Source organism: Schistocerca piceifrons, chromosome 3 (genome assembly GCF_021461385.2).
Source record: "Schistocerca piceifrons isolate TAMUIC-IGC-003096 chromosome 3, iqSchPice1.1, whole genome shotgun sequence".
Lineage (NCBI taxonomy): Eukaryota > Metazoa > Arthropoda > Insecta > Orthoptera > Acrididae > Schistocerca > Schistocerca piceifrons.
The window spans coordinates 373,949,885-373,975,643 of NC_060140.1; the positions used below are offsets into that span (position 1 = coordinate 373,949,885).

The 25,759-nt window shown below is 40.7% G+C and overlaps 1 protein-coding gene across 3 annotated transcripts in view; it reads left to right on the forward strand.

Moving 5' to 3' along the window:
- Positions 1–25,759, forward strand: part of LOC124790124 (protein disulfide-isomerase TMX3) — a 196,703-nt gene that overhangs the window by 75,009 nt on the left and 95,935 nt on the right. For all 3 annotated transcript variants that reach the window (XM_047257695.1, XM_047257696.1, XM_047257697.1), the window contains one exon: positions 11,737–11,920. In XM_047257695.1, coding sequence (XP_047113651.1) covers positions 11,737–11,920 — 184 coding nt within the window. The remainder of the gene's footprint in view (positions 1–11,736; positions 11,921–25,759) is intronic.

Below are 25,759 nucleotides of genomic sequence, written 5' to 3' on the forward strand. Positions count from 1 at the left end.
AGGCACCTTCTGGTGCACCCAACGCGGTGGATCTGCCCTCACCGCAGGGTGAGTGGTAGGTGGTAATGTATTCGCTCTGCTCGAGGCGGAGGACCAATGTGGAGACTCGCCGCCAGGTCTCGCATATTCACCCTGTGAATGGACAGGTTGCCCACTCCTTCAGCAGGATCCAAGCAGGCACATGTGGGGAGGAGTTTGCTAGTTATTGAGAGCTCCAATGTTAGGCGCGTTATGGAGCCCCTTAAGCAGATAGCATTTAGGGCTGGAAAAAAGCCAATGTGCACTTGGTATGTCTGCTAGGGGCCCTTTCCAAGATGTGGAGGTGGCAGCCTGCAGCTATCGAGTGTGCAGGGTGTAGTCATCTGCAAGTTATGGCCCACGTCAATGCCGACACCTGTCACGTGGGTTCTGAGGCAGATATGGTGAGGACTGCTGGCCTCACGTGTCGGATGCAAACAGAGCTTGCAATTTGCAACTTTGTTCCCTGAGGTGTTCGGGGTCCTTTGGTTTGGAGCTGAGTGGAGGGTGTCAACCAAAGGCTTCATAAACCCTGTGACAGTCTCGGCTGCGGATTGCCAGACCTTATTATGTGGGCATTTGCAGGAATGTGGAGACTCCCCTTGATAGGTCAGGGGTGCACCACACCAAGGAAGCAGTTACTCGGGTAGCAGAGTGCTTGTGGAGTGCAGATTGAGGGTTTTTTAGGCTAGACAGTAGTTTGAGGTGCTTTCATGAACACTCGCCAGTCGATATGTAGCAAGGGATGTCAAACGGCATTCAGGATAAAGACACTTTGTTATAATTTTATCAGTAAACTGTCAAAATATTCGTAATAAATTTCCCGAATTTACTGCCCCCTGAGGAAAGTTATCGCACTCAAATTATTCTTGGAACCGATAGCTGGCTGAAACCCAAAATGGAATTCTCTGAAATATTTAGTGAGTCATAGAACATACACTCCTGGAAATGGAAAAAAGAACACATTGACACCGGTGTGTCAGACCCACCATACTTGCTCCGGACACTGCGAGAGGGCTGTACAAGCAATGATCACACGCACGGCACAGCGGACACACCAGTAACCGCGGTGTTGGCCGTCGAATGGCGCTAGCTGCGCAGCATTTGTGCACCGCCGCCGTCAGTGTCAGCCAGTTTGCCGTGGCATACGGAGCTCCATCGCAGTCTTTAACACTGGTAGCATGCCGCGACAGCGTGGATGTGAACCGTATGTGCAGTTGACGGACTTTGAGCGAGGGCGTATAGTGGGCATGCGGGAGGCCGGGTGGACGTACCGCCGAATTGCTCAACACGTGGGGCGTGAGGTCTCCACAGTACATCAATGTTGTCGCCAGTGGTCGGCGGAAGGTGCACGTGCCCGTCGACCTGGGACCGGACCGCAGCGACGCACGGATGCACGCCAAGACCGTAGGATCTTACGCAGTGCCGTAGGGGACCACACTGCCACTTCCCAGCAAATTAGGGACACTGTTGCTCCTGGGGTATCGGCGAGGACCATTCGCAACCGTCTCCATGAAGCTGGGCTACGGTCCCGCACACCGTTAGGCCGTCTTCCGCTCACGCCCCAACATCGTGCCACCCAACGTGCTCTAGAAGGTGTAAGTCAACTACCCTGGCCAGCAAGATCTCCGGATCTGTCCCCCATTGAGCATGTTTGGGACTGGATGAAGCGTCGTCTCACGCGGTCTGCACGTCCAGCACGAACGCTGGTCCAACTGAGGCGCCAGGTGGAAATGGCATGGCAAGCCGTTCCACAGGACTACATCCAGCATCTCTACGATCGTCTCCATGGGAGAATAGCAGCCTGCATTGCTGCGAAAGGTGGATATACACTGTACTAGTGCCGACATTGTGCATGCTCTGTTGTGCCTGTGGTTCTGTCAGTGTGATCATGTGATGTATCTGACCCCAGGAATGTGTCAATAAAGTTTCCCCTTCCTGGGACAATGAATTCACGGTGTTCTTATTTCAATTTCCAGGAGTGTATATTGGAAAGGGGTTAGAGACCATAGGAGGGGGAGTGGGGAAGTGTTCATTGCAGTTGACAGAAACATTCTCTCTAATGAGGTCGAAGTTGAGTGTGACAGTGAAGTTATATGGTCATGCAGGTGAAACCATGTTAATTGTTGGATGTTTTTATGGCCACCCGATTGTGCTGCGACAGTTCTAAAATCATTCAAGAAAGTCGAGGGTCAATAACACATAAATTCCCAGATCATGCAATCAGTACAGACTGGAATGTCTGTCGATTTATTGTGAGGGTACAGACACTCATGCGAAATACTTTTGAATGCTGTCTTGAGCAGCTAGCTTGGCAGCGCACACTCAATGTAACTTAGACCTTGTAGCTACAAATAGGCCGGACCTTATCAACAGAGTCAGTATAGTAAAGGGAATTAGCGATCATAAGTCATTATAACAACTATGATTATGAAAGTTAATAAAGCAGTGAAGGGGGATAGGAGTGTGTTTCTGCTAGATAGAGCATATACAGTTATTAGTATCATACAGTTATTAGTATCTCAGTTAGACAGTGAATTTGCATCACTTGGCTCCTATAAGGTGGATGTAGAGGAAATATGGGCAAAGCTTAAGCAGATTGTAAATTGTGGTCTGGAGAGTTATGTGCCTAGTAGGTGGATAAAGAATAGAAAAGACCCACTGTGGTCTAATAACGAAATTCGGCGAATGCTGAGGAAGCAGAAGCTGTTGCACTCTAAATCAAAAGGGGACGCACAAATGACGATGAGAGAAGTCTAGTATAGATTTGTGCATCTATGAAAAGCTCTATGCACAAAACATACAACTACTACCACCGTCGCACCTTAGCAAAAGATCTAGCAGAGAACTCGAGGAAATCCTGGCCTTAGGTAAAAACGTTAAGTGGGTCTAAGGCTTCTATTCAGTCCCTTGTTGGGCAGTCTAATGTGGCAGTTGAAGATGGCAAAACGAAAGCCAAAGTTTTAAATTTCACATTCAAGAAATCGTTCATACAGGAAAATCATACAAACATATCGTTATTTGAACACCGGACAGACTCCTGATGGATGACTTAAGCACCCCTATTGTAGCAAAACAACTGAAAGATTTGAAAGTAAATAAATCACCAGGTCCAGATGGAATCCCAGTTCGATTTTACAAAGAGTACTCTAAAGCAGTGGCCCCTTATCTAGCTTCCATTTATCATGAGTCTCCCACCCAGCACAAAGTCTCAAGTGACTGGAAAAAGGCGCAGTTGATTCCAGTTAATAAGAAGGGTAAAAGTATGGACCAATATCTCTAACTTCTGTATGCAGCAGAATCATTGAACATATTCTCAGTTCAGATATAATAAATTTTCTTAAGACTGAGAAGCTTATGTCCATGAGTCAGCATGGTTTTATAAAGCATCACTTATGAAAAACTCAGCTTGCACTGTTTTCACATGATATGCTGCAAACTACGGACGAAGGGCAACAGGCTAGATTCCGTATTTCTAGATTTCCGTAAAGCATTTGACACAGTGCCCCACTGCAGCAGTCAACAAAGGTACAAGCATATGGAATAAGTTTACAGATGTGAGGGGATCAAAAACTTCTTAAATAATAGAACCCAGTATATTGTCCTTGATGGCGAGTGTTCGTCAGAGACAAGGGTATCAACAGAAGTGCCCCAGGCAAGTGTGACTACTGTTGTTCTCCACATACGTAAATGATTTGGTGGATAGGGTGGGCAGCAATCTGCAGTTGTTTGCTGATTATGCCATGGTGTTCCGTACGGTGTCGAAGTTGAGTGACTGTAGGAAGATTCGAGATGATTTAGACAAAATTTACAGTTGGTGTGCTGAACTGCGGGTAGCCCTACATGTGAAGAAATGTAAGTTAATGAGGATGAGGATGAGAAGGAAGAACAAACCTATAATGTTCGGATTCAGTATTACTACTGTCCTGCTTGACACAGTAAAGTCATTTAAATATCTGGGTGTAACATTGCAAAGCAGTAAGAGATGGAACAAGCATTTGAGACCTGTGGTAGGGGAGGTGAATGGTTGACTTCGGTTTATTGGGAGAATTTTAGGAAAGAGTGGTAAAGGAAACAGCATATAGGATGCTGGTGTGACCTATTCTTGAGTACTGCTTGAGTGTTTGGGATCCATACCAGAATAGATTGAAAGAAGAAATTGAAGCAATCCAGAGGCATGCTGCTAGATTGGTCACTGGTAGCTTTGAACAACACATAAGTGTAACGGACATGCTTCCAGAACTCAAATAGGAATCCCTGGAGGGAAAGCGACGTTCTTTTTGAGAAAATATATTAAGAAAATTTAGAGAACCATCGTTTGAAACTGACTGCCGCCAACACACATTGTGCGTAAGGGCCAGCAAGAACAGATACGAGAAATTAGGGCTCATATGGAGACACACAGACAGTTGTTTTTCCCTCGCTCTATTTGTGAGTGGAACAGGAAAGGAAATGACTAGTAGTGGTACAGGTTACCTTCAGCCACGCATCGTACGGTGGCTTGCGGAGTGTCAGTGTAAATGTAGATGTAGATTTAGATCTGACCAGGTCATGGTTTACCAGTTGTCTAGGGTCCAACTGATATGGCCACGACTGCAGGAGAGGTGCTACAGGTGTGGTCTTGTCGGTTGTCGGCTGCCATAGCCCATTAACTCCAAATTTTGGTGCAGTGTCCTAACAGATATGTTTGTCATATGTCCCACATTGATTTTTATGGTTATTTCATGCAGTATTGCTTGCCTGTTAGCACTGACATTTCTACGCAAACACTGATGCTCTCGGTCATTAAGTGAAGGCCATTGACCACTGCGATGTCAGTGGTGAGAGGTAATGCCTGTAAGTTCATATTCTCCGCACACTCTTGACATTGTGAATCTCAGAATATTGACTTTCCTAGCAATTTCTGACATGGTGTGTCTCTTGCATCTAGCTCCAACTACCATTCCACATTCAAAATCTGTTTATTCTAGTTGCGCAGCCAAATGTGTTGGAAACCTTTTCACATGAACCACCTGGGCAAGGTGGAAACTCCACCAATGCAGTGCTCTTTTATACCTTGTGAACGCAATACTACTGCCATTTGCATATGTGCAAGTCAGTATCCCATTACTTTTGTCAATCAGTGTATATTAGTTGCACCTCAGTTCGAATTGCCATATGCTAAATAAATAATTCTGTTCCTCTTCTACCACTGCTCTCACGTTGACTGTTGCCAGTGCCTTCACTAAATGTATCTGCCTATAGTTTGTCTTTGTTGTTTTACTGTCCATGAATGAATATCAACTATTTTTTTTCCACTGCTATAGCTACTACTGATTCCAGTATTCATGTCACAGTTATCGTTAAATGTTTGATTTCATTGTGCTGTATGTAAGACCTGTCATAACACATGTGTTATAATGAATGTATTATGAAATATGTAGAATGTGTGCTTGGGTGGGAAAAAAAGGCCCAGTGGCCCAAAATTTGACATGGTTAAAAAAAAATAAAACTTCTGAAATCACAATGCAGACATCAGAATGCAGGAATATTTTACTCAGGTGAATGCCACGCCATCCTCATTGAATTGCATGTTCTTTGGAAATGTAATGGCTGCAGTTTCCCCTTGCTTTTAGCTGTTCATAGTACACACATAGCAAGGTCATGTTGGCTTATATGTCTTTGAGGGTATGGACAGTGTAAATAATACACACAAGCTAAATACAGTGAGAGCCCCATATCATGCTTTGTGTGATCTAGACATAAAAACCGCAAAATAGAGGAAAATGCAGAATCAAGAAAAATGTTAAAACCCCCAAAGTACAAGCAAAAACATATGTAATTGGTATATACAATTAAAAATCACGATCCTCACCAGTACACTGTATTAAATATGTATGTTGTTGTTGTTGTGGTCTTCAGTCCTGAGACTGGTTTGATGCAGCTCTCCATGCTACTCTATCCTATGCAAGCTGCTTCATCTCCCAGTATGTACTGCAACCTACATCCTTCTGAATCTGCTTAGTGTATTCGTCTCTTGGTCTCCCTCTACGATTTTTACCCTCCACTCTGCCCTCCAATACTAAATTGGTGATACCTTGATGCCTCAGAACATGTCCTACCAACCGATCCCTTCTTCTAGTCAAGTTGTGCCACAAACTCCTCTTCTCCCCAATCCTATTCAATACTTCCTCATTAGTTATGTGATCTACCCATCTAATCTTCAGCATTCTTCTGTAGCACCACATTTCGAAAGTTTCTATTCTCTTCTTGTCCAAACTATTTATCGTCCATGTTTCACTTCCGTACATGGCTACACTCCATACAAATACTTTCAGAAACGACTTCCTGACACTTAAATCTATACTTGATGTTAACAAATTTCTCTTCTTCAGAAACGCTTTCCTTGCCATTGCCAGTCTACATTTTATATCCTCTCTACTTCGACCATCATCAGTTATTTTGCTCCCCAAATAGCAAAACTCCTTTACTACTTTACGTGTCTCATTTCCTAATCTAATCCCCTCAGCGTCACCCGACTTAATTAGACTACATTCCATGATCCTCGTTTTGCTTTTGTTGATGTTCATCTTATATCCTCCTTTCAAAACACTGTCCATTCCATTCAACTGCTCTTCCAAGTCCTTTGCTGTTTCTGACAGAATTACAATGTCATCAGCGAACCTCAAAGCTTGTATTTCTGCTCCATGGATTTTAATACCTACTCCGAATTTTTCTTTTGTTTCTTTTACTGCTTGCTCAATATACAGATTGAACGACATCGGGGAGAGGCTACAACCCTGTCTCACTCCCTTCCCAACCACTGCTTCCCTTCCATACCCCTCAACTCTTATAACTGCCATCTGGTTTCTGTACAAATTGTAAATAGCCTTTCGCTCCCTGTATTTTACACCTGCCACCTGTATAAGTAAAGGAAATTAAATGTACAATACAATGTTTTTGCAGTAATTTGTGGTAATGAATTTCATCAGTTCTGAGAAAATCACATAGTGTAACAGCAACTAAAAACTCAATAAAAAATTGAAATTTTTATCTGCGTACAAGGTAATTGAGCTGTTTTCCGACATACTACCACCACAAATTATATGTCAAAACACGCATTTTTGAGGTATCTTTCCTTTGTGTCCACCCAGAAAAAGCAAAAATTGATGAACATGGTGAATTAAATCAAAAACTGAAATATGGTGAAAGGTGTCTGAAACTAACATGTGGGTGTTTGTGTGTTTCCCTCTGTAGCCAATGGCAGTTTACTTTGGTTGAGTAGACTTCAAGCCATGTACACACGAAGCTTGAAACATGTTTCCAGCTATTTGATGTGTGCACCATTTGGAAACATCTTTTGAAACATGGAAACATGTGCCCATAGCAGGGTCCTTACAGATAAAAGAAAACATTTCAGGCCACCTACTGCATGTCACTGCTGCATGGCACAGGTGTATGTTTATATGTTACATTGTGTTGTCTGTCGTATAGAGTTATTAGGTGTTTTTGTTTTCTCTTGCTGTATTAAGTTTTACAACAACAAAAAGCAGTAAAATAACACACACTGCAGAAAACTGCTGCTGCATTTAGTAGAATACGGAGAAAGACGGCATAGAAAAGAAAATAAGGTAGTATGTCATAGTTTGCTTCGAAATGTGAAATAAATACTCGAGGTTCCAGAATGATTCTCATTTTTACAGAAAAATAAGACTAACATCATGTCTGGGTTGTAATTGCTTTCCTGAAATTTTGATCTTTTTTTAAAGAAACAGTGACACCATATTTGCCAAAAGTTCAAAATTATTAGATTATATCCAAGTGAAATTATGGAAACTAGAGCTGTCTTCTATATTCAGTTTCCATCTGTAGTAAGTTTTTCCCACCAGTTTTTCTATAATATGTCTTTCCTCACCAAAGATGATGACTATATGCAAACTAACAAATCGTTTCCATACAACTACTAATCAGATTTTATCAACCATTACCAACTACTATACAAACTCTCCATCAAAATAATATCATAGTTTTAAAACCACGCAATTACAAAATTCTTTGACTAGCGCAACCTTATTGTGTAAAACTACAAAACACTGAGAGATGGTTATGGCCTTCAGGTCACAAGTCACCATGAAAAAAAAATACGACGATGAAATCTTTTATTTTGTTTGCGTGATCCTTTGAGTACTAACAATACAGCAGCACGTAATACAGTTTCTTTGTCTACACACGTGATATGGCAGACAATATGAAAACAATATAAGAAACAGCGTTGCAGATGTTGCGAATACACTGAGAAATGTGTGCTGCCAGTGTGGACAGAAACAGATACAAGAAACAAATTTGGAAACAGATGGGAAACACTGTAGGAGTGGTAGTGTGGAAGCCACTTCACAGTACCTTTTTCAGTGGTGACATCACTAGTGGGCTTTTGACTATTGACTTTAGTGTGCACTTTTGAATGACCCCTGTGTGAACTGTGTGCACTTCGATTATTCACTTCTTTCATAGTGTGTGACAATGAGTGCAGTATACCGTTTCAAAGGAACGGTGCATTGAAAGTACCATATCACAAATACGTCACATTTATCATTAAATGTCAGTTAATACAGCATCAACAACAGAGATGAGTAAGCTGTAGCATAATGGATAATGTCATGGTTAGCTGAGTCAGAGGTTATTTGTTTGCAGCTCGTTGCATGCCAATACTTTTCAACTTAGTGTTGTTATCACGTTCATTATGATCGTAATACGATATGTTCTGCAATAGTCGATGTTATTAAACATTTTTATCTTGTCAGAGAAGGAAGGATGAAATAAATATTTGCCTGTTTATTTCCAGATGTCTGGTGATTTCCGAGTGAGTGATTACGCAGAAACCTAACAGGACAGTTTACATTCTTGAGAGTGAAACGAGCAGCAATAAAATTCATATGGTTTTGTGTCACAAATACTTCGCTGTTTATTTCCAAATATGTGGTGATTATATGTAAATACAAAAAACTGCAACCAGTCACTTTTTTCTGAAAAGTTATTTATTATTCCATGACCCAGTTTTCAATCATTTTTAGGTATTTACATTCAATTAACAGTCACAGGTTCTAAAATATCCGTAATGGATAAGCTTAATATGTGGCAATTTCCTAGTGTGTGGTCAGGCAGGAACCTAAGAGGACAGCTTAAATTGTTGCATGTGAAATGGTAAGCAATAAAATTCATATTCTTCTTTGTCATAAATATTTCACACTTTGCGCAACCACAAACATATTACCCAAAGAGTTCTTGCTACAACTGAGATTCTCCGGCCACTAACACATCCATTAACATCAACTTCACGCTATAGCAGTCGAAAAGTTGATAGCTTCATTCCTGGTTGCTTTCACAGTGCCACCACATCACAATTACCAGTTTCTGCAAAAAAGTAGTAGTGCGAAATGTAGTCGAACCATCATCGTTGCATGGTGAAGCTAAATGTTGCAAGTTGTGTTGGTAACACTCTCACATCTCCCATTTTCACAGTGGCCTGAAATATTCCCTTAACTCGGCTATCGGCCCTGGTGCAAACGATTTTTTTTTTTTTTTTTTTTTTTTATTTTTTTTTAATTTTTTTTTTTTTTTTTTTTCCCTACTTGTAACTTGTTCAGTCACATCAAATGCCAATAGCAAGAAAACGGGATGAACTCAAGCAAAATGTTGAGTAAGAACGTAGAATCAAGTAAACTTTGCTAGAAAGAAATGTGAAAACAGGGAATTTTTAGCATTGAATTTAACTGCTTTTTCACAGGGACTACGAATTTATGGTGCAGTTTCCAAAAAACGTAAAATTGGAGAATGTAAAATCGAAATTCCACTGCTACTTGCTACATGAATGCAATGATATACCATTTTAGAAAAAAACTACTTCTAATAAAGACATGTGAATATAGCTAGATTTTTATCCCAAACTGAGTATATTGAGACATTTTCAGCTTTTCTTGTCATTTTGTTGCTGGATGTATTACAGAATTTCTTTCTCGGAGCTAATCAGAAAATTAACAATAATGACATGGAAGGCTTGGTTCTTAAGTGGGTTAAATTTTTTGCAGTAAAGGTTTTTGTGGTTCTACCCCAAGGGAATGGATTACAGAACCATTACTGTTCATCATATGTTGTCTTCGGTCCCCAGACAGCTCTGATGTAGCTCTCCACACAAGCCTACCCTGCGCAAGTTACTTCATCTTTGAGCAGCTACTGCAACCTGTAGCGATTATCCATTTGATCCTTCTTACTGTATTCGTGATTAGATCAGACTTCCCCTCCCCCTCTCACATACACCCACACACACTCGCTTCTGTCCATTATGACATTAACTATTCCTTGATTGATTAGGATGTGTCATGTAAACCAATCCATTCTTTTAGTCAAGTTGTCATAAATGTCTTTTCTCTCAAATTTTACTCATTACTGCCTCATTAAGTTTTGATCAACCCATCTAATTTGAAGCAGTCTTCTGTAGCACAGTGTTTCAAAAGCATTTATTCTCTTCTTTTCTGACGTGCTTATTATCAATGTTTCACTTCTGTACAAGGCTCTACTCCATGCCAATACTGTCAGAAAATACCTCCTGACAAATTAATATTGGGTGTTAACAAATTCCTCTTTTTCAGAAATACTTTTATTTTTGTTGCCAGTTTGCAGTTTGTGGCCCCTCTACTTCAGCCACAATCAATTGCTTTGCTCGTTGAATAGTAAAAGTTATCTGCTATTCCCTAATATAATTCCCTCAGCATTAACTTGTTGAATTCATTTACATTCTGTTACTCTTATTTTACTTACAATCTACTTCCAAGACTCTAGCAATTCCATTGAGTTGCAGTTCCAAGTCTTTTGCCGTCTGATGGAATTAAAATATCATCAGCAGATCTCAGAGTTGCTATTTTTTCTCTCTGAATCTTAATTCCTTTTCCAAATTTCTCTTTACTGCCTGCTCAATGTAAAAATTGTTTTATGTTGGTTATAGGCTACAATCCTCTCCCACTTCCTTCTCAACTCATTGCTTCCTTAACATGTCCTTCAACTCTTATAATTGCAGTTTTCACTTCCTGCGTTTTATCCTTGCAACCTTCAAAATTTCAGAAAGTGTAGTCCAGTCAGTAGCTTTCTTCAAATTTGCAAATGCTATAAATGTAGTGTTGCCTTTCTTCAGTGTATTGTCTAAGATGAGTCTTTGGGTAGTATTGCCTGATGTGTTTCCACATATCTCCAGATTGCAAACACTTGCACCCCTCCTCTCCGTCCCTCCCCTCCCCCCCATGAGACATTCCTACCCCTATCAATTTTGGAGAGTGGTACAGGTACATTAATATGAAAATGATTTTAGTTGAAAGAGGGAGATGCAAATGAGCATGTAATACCGTAGTCTTGTACATAAAAAATGCATCTTGTCCCAGTGCAGAAACTAGGTAGTAGATTTAACTGTTGCTTACAGCCTTTGATAGTGAAAAGTGATTTCTTTAAAGGGTTAGGCACACAGTCATATAAACTTGATTATTGGAAGTGAAAATGAGATATGACATGCAGATTTTTGGTGCAGTAACTCATCATATTTCACCAAAATGAAGCTGCATTGCTCATAATTAAATGATGCCTTTGTTCCAGCCGAGTTGTAATAGTGTTTCTTTACACAGATAATTGGAAAAAAAAAGTGATGCAATGATGAAGTTTGTCCAGAAACTCACAGATTTCTCCCTTATTTTTCAGTTTGAAGGGAGATGCTCAGCACACATTCAAAGGTGACAGAACAAAAGAAGAAATAGTCAATTTTGCAGTTAGACTCTCAGGTCCACCAGTCCAACAGCTGACAAAACTGGAGAGCTTGGAAACAGTGCAGCTGACAAAACCATTATTTTTCCTTTATATTGGAGAAATGATTGGAAACTTGTGGGTGAGTTGCTTCGATTTTTGATTTTTGTTGCAACTCTAACTTGTTGTGATGAGTAGTTAAAGCTATTCACGCATAACATCATACATTCTGCACAGTGATTGGCCTGAAAAATGTGTGTTCATCAGTTGTTTTAATTTATCTTGAAGTCTCCTTGATTACAGACATTTATATTGCTTCAGAGTTTAATCCTTTTAATTCTTCTTGCATGATTCAACATATCTGGAATTCGTGCCTTATTCAAGCATATTTGGAAATCAGGATTACCTTACAGAGCTCTTCAGATGGATAACATGATGGTTCCTTCAAAAAGTGTGTGGCAGATTCCTTGTCCAGTCCTAGTCCAGTCTGTTCCGTTATCAGCAGCATTGTCATAATAATTACTATGCAAACTACAGGATTAGAAAGAATACATGTGATCAAAATAAATTTTTATCATAGATTAGTTATACAAACAAAAATGATTAAGATTACAGAACTATATATAATTTCTTTCATTAAGAATTTAATGTGGTGTGAAACTTACACATATGTCAGTCAGGCTTGAAATGTCATAGTGTAAAATCAAAGAGGACCTGAATATGTCCCTGAGTAATCTCTCCATAGCCAGTGAGTCATCAGTAGCAATTACTATTACCAACCAACCAAACCCCAGACATGTTTGATGAGTGATATGCCAAGCAATCATAGGCCAGGAAAACAGTGGACCCATCATCAATGTAGACTTTCCCTTTTTTTTTTCAATTAAAATTTCCCAGCTGACAAGCTGTGATCAGTGCATAAAACTATTTCTTTGTGTTTTGTCTCCACCTGTGGTGGAGAACTTGCTGTTTTGTATCCGAACATGTCTCTTGCAGTTGGAGATGGAAAATCATAGAATAGTTTTATATATCGACAGCGGTCTCTCAGCTTGGAAGTTTCAACTGAAGTTGTACCCATCTTTCTTCACAGCAAGTTAGTACACTCCTTACTGCATACAGATGTGTGTTGTTCTGCTGACACAATTGCAGCATGTTGAACTTCCAAGAGAAGTGTTTTACTCTGCTATAAAAACTCATTGGTGTATTTATCACTGCTCAGCATTCACTGGATATGCTATGCTGAGATTGCCATGCTGCATCAAATGATGCAGCAAGCCCATCATACTTGATGATTTCTGCCTGCTATGATGATAACTAAAGCTGGCTTCCAGATTGTGGTCACTAACAGTTTTGAGGCTGTGATAATAGGGCCAATTTGAAGTGGGACTTGTTCAGAAACATTACATTTTGTCAATCAGCATGTCAACCATGATGCTTATGTGCCCATTGTGGTCTGTGATGGTGTTGGTTTCTGGACAATTGAAACAAACATAATAGCATAGGTGCCACCACTGCAGCACTAGACAAAGAACACTGAGACATTGATACTAATAGGTCCACACCTTTCAATGAAGTTTCAGGATTGCAGTCGAATCATGTTGACTTCTGGTCTCACTATTTCGGCTGGCAACCATCCAGCCATCTTCTGCTGAGTGTCTACTACTGGAGACTGCTAGTTCAGGTGTCAGCTTTATAACAAAAATTGGCATGGAAATGCACACGCATTGATGGCTGTCATAGGAGAGTCCGTATCAAAATCTGTGTCCTCTGCAAATACTGCTCCATCTGTGGCATGCAGGTGCAAGCGTAAAGGTGAAACTACATGTCCACCTCCTATCAGAAGGCGCAGTCATGTCACTAGAAACAAGCATCAGATGTCACCAGACATGTCATTACTAATAAAATGTCACAGGGTTCCAAGCCTTATCCAGTTGAAAGCCACCATCATGATTCATAAGATTTTTTGCCGGACGTATTTCCACAGATTCTTTAACTACTGAATCCCAAAAGCATCTCATTGGGGTCAAGATTTTTGTGGCAGAATAATCCGTAGTGTCCTGTGGTAATACAATGCTCCGCTAGGCCAACTGGGTGGGCTGTGAAAGGCAAGTGTGGTGTTCATGTTCAACACACCATTTGTGTACTGTGCATATTGTCTGACCTATGTACACTTTGCCACACAGGCACGGAATTCTGTAAATACCGGTTTTTCTGCAGATTCCAGATCATACTTTACCAAACTGAGGAGGACACCGATCTTCACCAGTGGCTGGAAGATTACTTAAACTTGATGTTTCCTTACGACCCTACCTACTTTAGATGAAAGGTTGGCAGCATTTGGAAGGACACTCTGGACTTAAAGAGCTTATCTTCGTGTTGTGGATGGGCACATTTCTTCCTCCTCAGCACTGTACTAATCTGATGTGTAGAGTAACCAATGTTCTCATTAGGCAAACCTAGCACTTGTGAAGGAGAGGATCCATTTTACTTGCCATGACTTGGTTGCCATATTGAAACATCTGTTCCATCTGAGTATGAAGATTGCATCCAGCCTGCCATCACTTCCTGGGCACGGGTCGATGACCTGACCTGGGCAAAGTCGGACTGGGTCCACGAGGGGTCTACTTCAAGACAATTTTCAAAGTCTGCCGCCATCGGCAACATTACCGCAAGAAGATAGCTTTTGACACTCTGTGGTCAATTTCACGGGTAAGGTTTTGGGCAACGTAACACTGTCTGTGCTTGGTAAAGGCTTGAACTTCACCCATACACTAAGAGTTCTGCCTCTGACTGAGTTTATTGGTGCTGCGGAGAAAGCTGTTAGACCTCTTCCTAGTGATGTTGCAGAAGAAATAAGACATGAAATTTGTTGTGCACTTAGAAAAGCTCCCCCATCAGAAGAGCAAAATTTCTGCCACGGAAGGGGCCACACCACAAAAGCTACGAGAAGATCCTCACTTGGTGATCTTACCAGCAGATAAGGGAAATGCTACTGTGCTGTTGCCATGTGAGGTTTATGAACAGAAGATCATAACTTTCTGAGTGAACCAATGGGCCGTAAGATTGACAAAGGCCCCACAGGGAAAGTGGAAAGGAAAACATCAGCACTGCTGAATTATTCTTCTTTTCTGCAAGAAATGGCCGAAACATTAAGACCTCATAGTTCTGTACACCCAGGTTATTTGGTCTTCTGAAGATTCATAAAGAAAAGGTTCTGTACAGTCGATAGTCAGTAACATCGATGTCCCCACATATGATTTGGCGATACATCTTGCGCCTCTACTGAGACCTTTTGTGGGGAAGTGCGTGCATCATGTTCGCAACTCTGCTGACTTTATCAATAGACTGAAGTCAATTCAACTCAGTGAAACTGATTTACTTGTGAGCTTCGATGTCGTCTCACTTTTTTACTAAGGTCCCTCATATGAACTCTTTGTCACTCATTGGCAATAAGTTCATGGCCGATATAACAGCACTTTTTCCTCATGTCATTTCCTTGACCTTCTTTTTAATTAACAATAAATATTTTGAGCAGACTGATGGTGTTGCCATGGGCAATCCTCTCTCCTCTCTGGTAGCAAACTTTTTTATGGAAGGCTTTGACGAAAGGGCACGTGATTCAGCAGAACTTAAGCCAAGAGTCTTCTGGTGATATGTAGATGACACTTTTGTAGTGTGGCCCCATGGTGAACAACAACTGTCATGCTTCTTGGAGCATCTAAATTCAATCCACAAGAATGTCCTGTTTATGATGGAAATAGAGAAAGATGGCTTCTTGCCATTTTTGGATGTCTCGGTTACTAGGAGAGTGGATGGGTTATTAGGGTATAAGACCACAGATACGGCAGACATTTATTTGCAAGTGTCGGTCTGCCATCAACCTTCACAAACTATTGGCATCCTTAGAATGTTGGTGCACTGGGCTCGTGTAGTTTCTGATGGAGACAGCCTTACAAAGGAGCTGGAACATCTACAGCCAGTATTAAATGATAATGGTTTCTCTACATATCAGATTAGTAAAGTGCTAAGGAGGAGGAAATGTGATCACCTACTAGATCAAGAAATAAGAAGCCATTCAAGTCCAGAGTGTTCCTTCCATATGTCGGCAACCTTTTGTTTAAAGTAGGCAGGATCCTAGGGAAACATCAAGTTAAAGTAATAATCCAGCGACTGGCGAAGATCAGTGCCCTTCTCGGTTCGCTAAAGGACGATCTGGGTCTGCAGAAGGCCGGTATTTACAAGATCCTGTGGCAGTGTGCAGCAAAGCATACATAAGTCATACGATACACACGGTACGTGAAAGGTGCATTGAACATAAGTGCCACACTCACCTTTTGTAGCCCAGTAAGTTGGCCGTAGCGGAGCATTGTATTATCACAGGACACCCTATAGATTATTATGCCACAAAAATCTTGGCCCCTGCAAGATGCTTTTAGGATTCAGTAATTAAAGAATCTGTGGAAATATGTTTGGTACAAAATCTTATAAATGGTGACAGCAGCTTTCAACTGGATAAAGCACGGGACCAGTGATCTCTTTAATTTCTTGTGAGAGAAAACATTTTATTAGTAATGACATGTCTGGTGACATCTGATGTTTGTTTTTAGTGATGTGAGCGTGACTTCCAATAGGGGGCAGAGATGTAGTTTGACCTTTACACATGCACCTGTGCACCACACGTGGAGCAGTATTTGCAAAGGATGCAAGTTTTGATAGAAAATGCCCCTGTGATGGCCGCCAATGCACATGCATATCCACACCAATTTGTGCTATAAAGCCGATGCTGTGACCTAGCAGTCTCCAGTGGTGGACACTCACCTGAAAATGGCTGGACAGTTGCCAGCCGAAATATTGTGGCAAGAAGTCAACATGATCTGGCTCCAATCTTGAAACTTGATAGAATATTCATTACGCAAGGAAATCTTCATGACTGACAGGTCCACACCTTTTGTAGTGCTCTGTCATGTAGCCAATAACCTAAACATAGTTGTGCAGTTTGTTACGGCTGCCAAGAGAAGATGGCAGGTAATACTGTGACACAATCAAATTGTGTATTGTCACTACAATAAAACTCTTCTATCCACTGGTTCCTTCTATAAATCATTGTCATAGCAGCATATTTTGTAAAATCTAAAAATTTATAGTATGATAAGCCCATATTCTGGAAACAAATATTTTTCACCATTCATTCTCTTGGAACCCTTCAAAATCGACAAAGTATGTAGGTGCTTGCAAGCATATTTCTACTTTCTTTATCGACGGCTCATCACAGCCTCAGCTTGAAATGGTACTGCTGGTATTTTGAGTCATAGGAATAGGGTGGTGTGGGCCTCCATGTACCGCTTCTCTCAACAGTCTTAATCACTTACTGCTGATATGCACTGTTCTACAGATTCTTTGGGTTTTGGTGCATGTGGTCTGTTCTTTCTTTAACATGTATATAGGAAACATTTGCCCACCAGGGGCTGCTTGCTATTGGATGCAGGGGGGTAAGTGTGCCAGACCAAGGTTGGTGACCTTTGCTGGGTGCCCGGAGCAGCCAAATGGCACACTATTCAAATGTGTGCACATATTGACACTCTGAAAACAAATCCGAAAACTCCGAACACATTGAATCTTGGTTGTGATAAGAAACCTGATCTGATAAAAGATGCACTGTGTCACTTATAGAAAATTCAGAAGCAATGAAAGCATCTAACCCAAACAAATTTTGTGTGACGATCGTTAACAGCCAAATATATGATAGGATGGACTATAGTTTTGTAAGCCATGGTGGCCATAAATTGACCAAGAACAGGAATACGCTGTTTATTATAGGTTACCAGACAGCATTTGATGGGAGTTTACGATGAAAAGCACAGCCATGTGTACATTTGAGAGTTGAGGAGTGAAACAGCTGCTCCGATGTCCACTTGTAGAGATAACAGTTTGTTGTGAACAGACACTTCAGTAAAGAATTCATTCTGAACTGCAGGCAGTGAGGAAATAGAATGAATGTGAATGTCCAATGCCAGTGTCCATTTGTTCTGAGGAAGGTGGAGGATGACAGACTGATGCAATGTGGACTTTTTTGTGACACTTTTGTGACAATGCCCACCACCTGGGACATGCAGCTGTCTCATGTTGCACAAAGCAAGCAGGACATGACAGAAGTGCTGCATTGTGTTCTTGTTGTTGCCAATGGGTTTGTCTGTTGTGGCCGGGTTTGCTTGTTTGAACGACATCGACTTCCTCTTCAGCAAGTTTGTTTCTGTGCACTGACATGGTTCACTGACAATGGCAGCACTGTCGCCCCATGCTTTGATTTCGTGGCCTGCAGCATATGAGACTTCAAAAGACTGAGCAATGTTTAAAATTTCTTCCAATGATGGATCCTCTCACTGAAGGGCTCTCTCTTACGAACTTCCTTGTCGGGTCCTATACAGACGATTGCTTCTCTAACCATGGAATCTGTGTCTGATTCTTTGGAGGTTTTAGTAATAAAGGGACTTACAGCTCAAAGCTGCAGCTCTAACACCCAAGCCCAATAAGATTGATGTGACTGCTTGCAGCACTGGTAAAATTCTACATGAATGGGAATGACTTGGGTAAATTTGTGATAAAACGAAAACAACGAAAACAACAATCTAAACATTTCGTCTAAAGTAGTGAGGCCAGTTTCTGCTAAGGGGCTAATTGACAAAACAGCTGGTACATGCAAGTGGTGGTGGTGGTGGTGGTGGAGGATAATGGATGATGGATGAATGATGATGACGATGATGATGATGATGATGATAGGAGTGTAGAGGATGATGCGGGAGACCCGCACCGCCGACGAGGCAAGGTCCTAACGGAGGTGGTTTGCCATTGCCTTCCTCCGACCATAATGGAGATGAATGATGATGATGAAGGCAACACAACACCACCCAGTCATCTTGAGGTAGGGAAAATCCCTGACCCTGCTGAGAATTGAACTCGGGACCCCGTGCGTGGGAAGAGAGAATGCTACCGCAAGACCACGACCTGCGGACTGTTGCAAGGAGTAATCTATGATAAAAACAGAGCCTTACAAGTGCGCACAGGGCTGTTTTCCGTAAGCTTCCCAATCTTCAGTAGAGTCATCAACTGGCAGAAACTGCGGTTGATGCACTAAGATGATGAAGTGTGAACTATCAATGTAGTCACAAGATTTTCCGAGGTGGCCATAATAAGTTGCTGCTAGTGGAGAAATGACTGAAGTACTGGATGCGTGGATAACTTACATGAAAAAACCATCACTGATGTTGAGCATATGGAAGTTCTACTCTTCACCAGTTATGTTATAACTTCAAACATAATAAAAAACACAGCATAAGAAACCACCTATTTATTAAGTCATGGTGTGACAGAATAATTGCAGTAGAGTTTAGAGAACAAATAAGAGACTGCTGGCCAATATATGGTTGGATAAGAAGCATTTGCCCAACTAGGGGCCACTTGCTATAGGTGCCAGATCAAGGTCGGTGGCATCTAGTGTGGACCAGAGAACTGAATGGTGCACTACTCAAATATGTGCACATTTCGACACGCATGGCAGAGGTGCAGTAATGAGCAGGTTATTACAATTTTGCTCCTAAGTAATTGAGTTGTTTGGTATGTTCTATTCAGGAATGATGTGCCTTGCTGCATGTACAGGTCACCTGCAGGTGTACAAACACAAGTGCAGTAGATTCTTCTGATGTTATTGCTGGGAGACATCTTAAGGACCTCGTTTCATCCCGTATTAAACAAACTCTGTGTGAGAATATCTCCCAGCTACCTGAACTATAGACTATTCACATTTGGGATTACCACTGTACATTGTTTGTCTAACTGTACCCAATTTTGTCTGTTATTGTGTTTCATCAGTCCCTGTGATGTTTTTCCTTGCTATAAGCATCCAGTGGTAGTGTTCTTATGCTCATGCTAATCTCTTGCGCCATGATGAGCAGTGACCAGAGCACACGTGTGAGGCAGTGGCTTCTGTACTCTAAGACACCATCCCACAGTGAATAGTATGATTGTTCATCAGTTGTCCAGCATTGAGTTGATGTGTAAATGGTGCACTGTGGTCTATTTATTTGCTATAAAGTACCGTGATCATTGACAATGCCATCTGTCATCAAAACAGTGTTCTCAGCAGTTGGTGACTGTGATGGCAGTAATTTTATTTGAATCAAGATACTAAGGGCACACTCTTATACAGGGGATAGGCAAAATAATGTGAACAGTGGTAGTAATGGGATGGTTGTGTTTGATAGTCAACAATGCAGGTAAGGCACATGTTGCACTGGACTGTGCATGTTCACTAAGGATTAGGCATCAGTGCAGGTTGTTTATGAGTAGTGCACACCTCATGTTTGCATTCAGAGGCCGATGTTGATGTGCAATGAAAGACCTAACAGAGTTTCAAACAGTGCAGATTGGGGAGCCCCAAGTAGCTGGAGCATCAGTAACCAAGAGAGCCAAATTATTGAATGTTTAAAGAGCAACCATTTCAACAGTCACACAGCCTACACAAAATAAGGAATCATCATGTAAACATAATAGTGAGCGCAAATCAAAACTGAATGACAGAGATCGTCATACACTAACTCGAATTGTGTCAAAATTACACAAAACTATGATGGCTAAAGTGACTGCAGAGCACAATAGCCATCTGCGAGATCCCATATCTATCAACACAGTTGGCCAAGAACTTCATAAAGTGAATATTAAACAATGGGAAATCCAGGATGGAATGTAACAATATTATTAAAAGGAAAGTTGCCACTCACTGTATAGGGGAGGTGCTGAGTCGCAGATAGGCACAACAAAAAGACTGTCACAAATAAGCTTTCGGCCAGCAAGGCCTTCATCAAAAATAAACACACACACACACACACACACACACACACACACACACACACACACACCTAAAGCTTATTTGCGACAGTCTCTTCGTTGTGTCTATCTGCGACTCAGCACCTCTGCTAAATGGTGAGTGACAACTTTCCTTTTCATAATATTGATAAAGCGAATATTCATGGATGAGCTGCTATACTGAAACCATTAGTAACAACAACCAGTGCAAAAAAGCATAAAACATGATGTCACTAGCATAAATTCTGGGCGGCTGATCAGTGGAAACATGTCATATGGTCCGAAAAGTCAACATCTTTGTTAACTCCAACATCAGGCCAGGTTTATGTGAGGAGAATGCCAAAAGAAGCCTACAATCCTGATTGCTTGATTCCGGTGGTTAAGCATGGAGGTGGAAGTGTGATGGCGTGGGCAGCCATATCATGGTATTCTGCCGGTCCCATCATGACTCTCAAAATGCTGTATTACAGCCAATGATTACATGAACGTTTTAGGTGAGCAGGTGCACCCCATGATTTAGATGTTGTTCCCCAACTATCATGCCATATTTCAGAACAATAATGCAGCCAGGACAGTACAATTGTGGTATGAGGAGCATGCAACTGAGCTGCGGCATCTTCCCTGGCCAGCACTGTCTCTGGACTGGAACATTATCGAACCCTTGTGGGTAGTATTGGAGTGTGGACGCCAGAGCAGATTTCTGCCTCCCTTGTCACAACAGGAGTTAGAGGTGGTTCTGATCAAAGAGTGGCTTAACAATCCACTGGGGACTATACAATCATTATACACCAGTATTCCAAGAAGAATTGCAGCTATATTACAGGGAAATGGGGTCCAACCTCTTATTAATAAACCATTCCCAAGTAAGTACAGATGTTCACATTATTTTGCTTGTCTCTGTATGTAGGCACATGGAAAGCCCAACTTTGGAGATGGAAATATTCCATATGTTGGGCACCATAGTCCAGCCACAATCATTTATGCTAATGTGGTGCATGCCCAACTCGTGCTGGTGGCTAGTATAAAATCTGATGAAATCCCAGTCTCATGGCACACCAAACTATTCCATTTACCATTGTAGAAGAAGCATTGTCTGCAGTTGCTGTCTATAACTTAAGTATATTGTTATTGACTAAACATTTTAATTTTTTTACTGCAGATAGGCCATCTGCAAATCACACTTAAATTTCAGTTCTTCATTCTTCATCCTTTGTTCTTGTCTTTTTTCCATTATGCTTTCATTTGTTCATTATGTTTCTTCTTTCTTTCTTCAGACAGTTTTTAACCAGTCTTGTTGGAATCCTCCTATTTTCAATACTATTTCCTGAAAGGCTTCTGGTTTGTTTCTATCTTCTGTTTTTTATATTGTTTCTTTCTAAATCCTTTTTTATTTCACTGATCCAGCTTGTTGTGGACTTCTTAATGCACAAATATTTGAAAATCTTATTACCTAGTTAATTTACTGTCCTGCATTCAAAATAAATGTCCAAAAAACATGAGTGTTAATTTTCTCATTATGTTTGAGATATTTTCTGTATTTTGGTATATTTCAGTATGTTTTGGCATTACTTTGTAATTTTCAGTCTTCTGCTGTGTTTTGTGGTCCTAATATTTTCATTATAATTTGCATTTGTAGTACTTCATATTTGTGTAAATTATAGTTTAATGCCAGCCATTCTCTTGCATTTAGGCATTCTGGCTGCACTATCGTTTCGTAATGCCTTAGTACATTTTTGGATAGGGCCTTTTTATTGTAGATGTCTTTGGGGATACCACATGCTCTCCCCATTTTATGGAAACTTTCCATTATTGCCGATTTTTCCAAAACATTTTCTTGGATTATCTCCCCTAGATATTTGAATTTTTTTTACCTCCTATTTGGTCCATATCTGGTTTTGAGAATTTTGGAAGATCCTTAACATTTGTTACAAATTTTGCTTTTTCTGCAGAAATTCTTAAGCCAGTTCTGCTGCTATTTTTTCCAAGAGATTTATTTGTGTTATTTTGAAAGGCTGTGAAATTACTCCCATAAATTTTGCTTTACAGACTGTATGTATAAGTATTTCACAGAGTAAGTTTGCCAACTTAGACTTCACATCAAATTATCGAATCATTTTATCTATAATTTCTCTGTAAACAAAATCAAAATCCACTAACATAATTTCAGTGTCCTTTGACTTAAGTAATGTGTGCAAATAACTGACTTAAAGTTAAATATTTGTTCTGAGCATGACCTTCCCTTCCTAAAACCACTTTGATATTCACCTAAATGACCATTCTGCTTGATAAAATCTTGGAAAATATGCTACTGCCAGTAAAGAGATTCCTCTACAGTTTTTTACATCCTGTTTATTACCTCTTTGTGGAGTGGATATACCAAGGCAATTTTCCATTCCTCTTGGATTTTTATGTTTTCCAGATTTCTTCAGAGAGTAAATTTAACTCATTTGCTATGTTTTGCAAGGGCCACTTCAAAAGTTCATCTGTAATAGACTCTTCTTGACTAGCTTTGTTCTTTTGAGGGTTTTAAGTACTTAAATTTTTTCTATATTTGGTGGTAAATCATCTTCCAAATTTTCAGTAATATCCGAGAACTCAAATTTGACTTGGTTCAGGACAGTTCAGAAGCTGACTAAAATATCTTGCTAGTATTTCAAAATTTTCAGTATTACTTAACCCAGTTTTGCCGTTCTCATTTTTGAAACAGACATTTAGTGTTTGGTATCTCTTTAATTTATTCTTAAAAGTTTGATCGAAGTCACAGGTATTATTTTTTTATGAAATTTTTGTCTGTTTCCAAAAGTTTCTCCTTTTCAGAGGCTCATTTGGTATTTGTGATTAATCTGGCTGTTTCCTTTCTTTGTTGTTTAAACTGATCATAATCTTAAATTTTCTTTGAGCATTTCTATTTTTAGCCCCTCTCCCTCCCTCCCTCTCCCCCCCTCCCTCCCCCACATTATTAATCGCTTTGGATATTTCTAGCTAGTTGCCATGTTTAGCCACTTTAATTTAGTCTTTATACACTACTGACCGTTAAAATTGCTACACCACAAAGATGACATGCCACAGACGCGAAATTCAACCAACAGGAAGAAGATGCTGTGATATGCAAGTGATTAGCTTTTCAGAGCATTGGCACTGGTGGAGACACCTACAACGTGCTGACATGAGGAAAATTTCCAACTGATTTCTCATACACAAACAGCAGTTGACCGGCATTCCCTGGTGAAACTTAGTCGTGATGCCTTGTGTAAGGAGGAGAAATGCGTACCATCACGTTTCTGACTTTTGATAAAGGTCGGACTGTAGTCTATCACGACATTGCTGCTCGCGTTGGTCGAGATCCAATGACTGTTAGCAGAATATGGAATCGGTGGGTTCAGGAGGGTAATACGGAACGCCATTCTGTATCCCAACGGCCTCGTATCACAAGCAGTCGAGATGACAGGCATCTTATCCGCATGGCTGTAACGGATCGTGCAGTTATGTCTCGTTGGCTGTAACGGATCGTGCAGTTATGTCTCGATTCCTGAGTCAACAGATGGGGACGTTTGCACCAACAGTTCGACGATGTTTGCAGCAGTATGGACTATCAGCTTGGAGACCATGGCTGCGGTTACCTTTGACGCTGCATCACCGACAGGAGCACCTGCGATGGTTTACTCAATGACGAACCTGGGTGCACGAATGGCAAAACATCATTTTTTTGGATGAATCCAGGTTCTGTTTACAGCATCATGATGGTCGCATCCGTGTTTGCCGACATCGTGGTGAACGCACATTGGATACTGGCATATCACCTGGCGTGGTGGTATAGGGTGCCATTGGTTACATGTCTCGGTCGCCTCTTGTTCGCATTGATGGCACTTTGAACAGTGGACGTTACATTTCAGATGTGTTGCGACCCGTGGCTCTGCCCTTCATTCGATCCCTGCGAAACCCTACATTTCAGCAGGATAATGCATGACCTCATGTTGCAGGTCCTGTACGGGCCTTACTGGATACAGAAAATCTTTGACTGCTGTGCTGGCCAGCACATTCTCCAGATCTCTTACCAATTGAAAACATCTGGTATCGTGTTGAAGCTGCATGGGCAGCTGTACCTGTATACACCATCCAAGCTCTCTTTGACCCAATGCCCAGGCATATCAAGGCCGTTATTACGGTCAGAGGTGGTTGTTATGGGTACCAATTTCTCAGGATCTGTGCACCCAAATTGCGTGAAAATGTAATCACATGTCAGTTCTAGTATAATATATTTGTCAAATGAATACCTGTTTATCATCTGCATTTCTTCTTGGTGTAGCAATTTTAATGGCCAGTAGTGTAGCTTTTAATTGATTATTTTGTTACAGTAAGTCTGTCTGTCTTTTATATCTTATGAACCTTTATGACTTTCTTTGTTCTTTATTAGGTGGAAGTTTGACTTCAGTTTCAGTGGGTTTATGATCAGAATCAAATTCACCATTCCTTACTACTTTCACTTTCATAATTTCCATTGTACTTTTTTGTGAAACAGCCATATCATATAACTGAAAGTCTTCTAACATTGGGTTGGGAGATATCCACGTTTTAGCTTTTCTTTGGAGGTTCCTAAAGAAGGTTGATATTAGTTTGAGGTGAGAGCTTTGACACAATCTAAGTAGCTTCATACCATTTGTGTTGGCTTGTCTATGAGCTTAGTATTGTCCTGCCTCATTTCTAAATTTCTTTTCTCTGCCTTTATGCGCATTGAAATCACGTAATAGTGATCTGGCGTTCATCTTTGGAATTTTGGATGTTTCAGTTTCTAAAAGGTCCCAGAATTCCTCTGTTTCTTGTGTTTTTTCCTGCTGACTTCATTTATTGGTGTTTGGCAATTAACAAGCATGTATATCTTGTTTTTGCATTTAACTGATAGGAAAGATATTCTCTCTGAGGTAGATTTTAATTCTGTTAAATTTCCTATTATATTTTGATGAACATAGAAAGCTGTACCCAATGATGGCGTCTGATTCTTAATTTTGATTGCTGGTTTGCCTTTGAAGAGTCTGTAGTTACAAGTATCTACTATATTTTCATCTAGGAACCTTGTTCCTTGAACTGATAAAATTTTAATTTTGCTTTTCTCTAAAAGTATTTC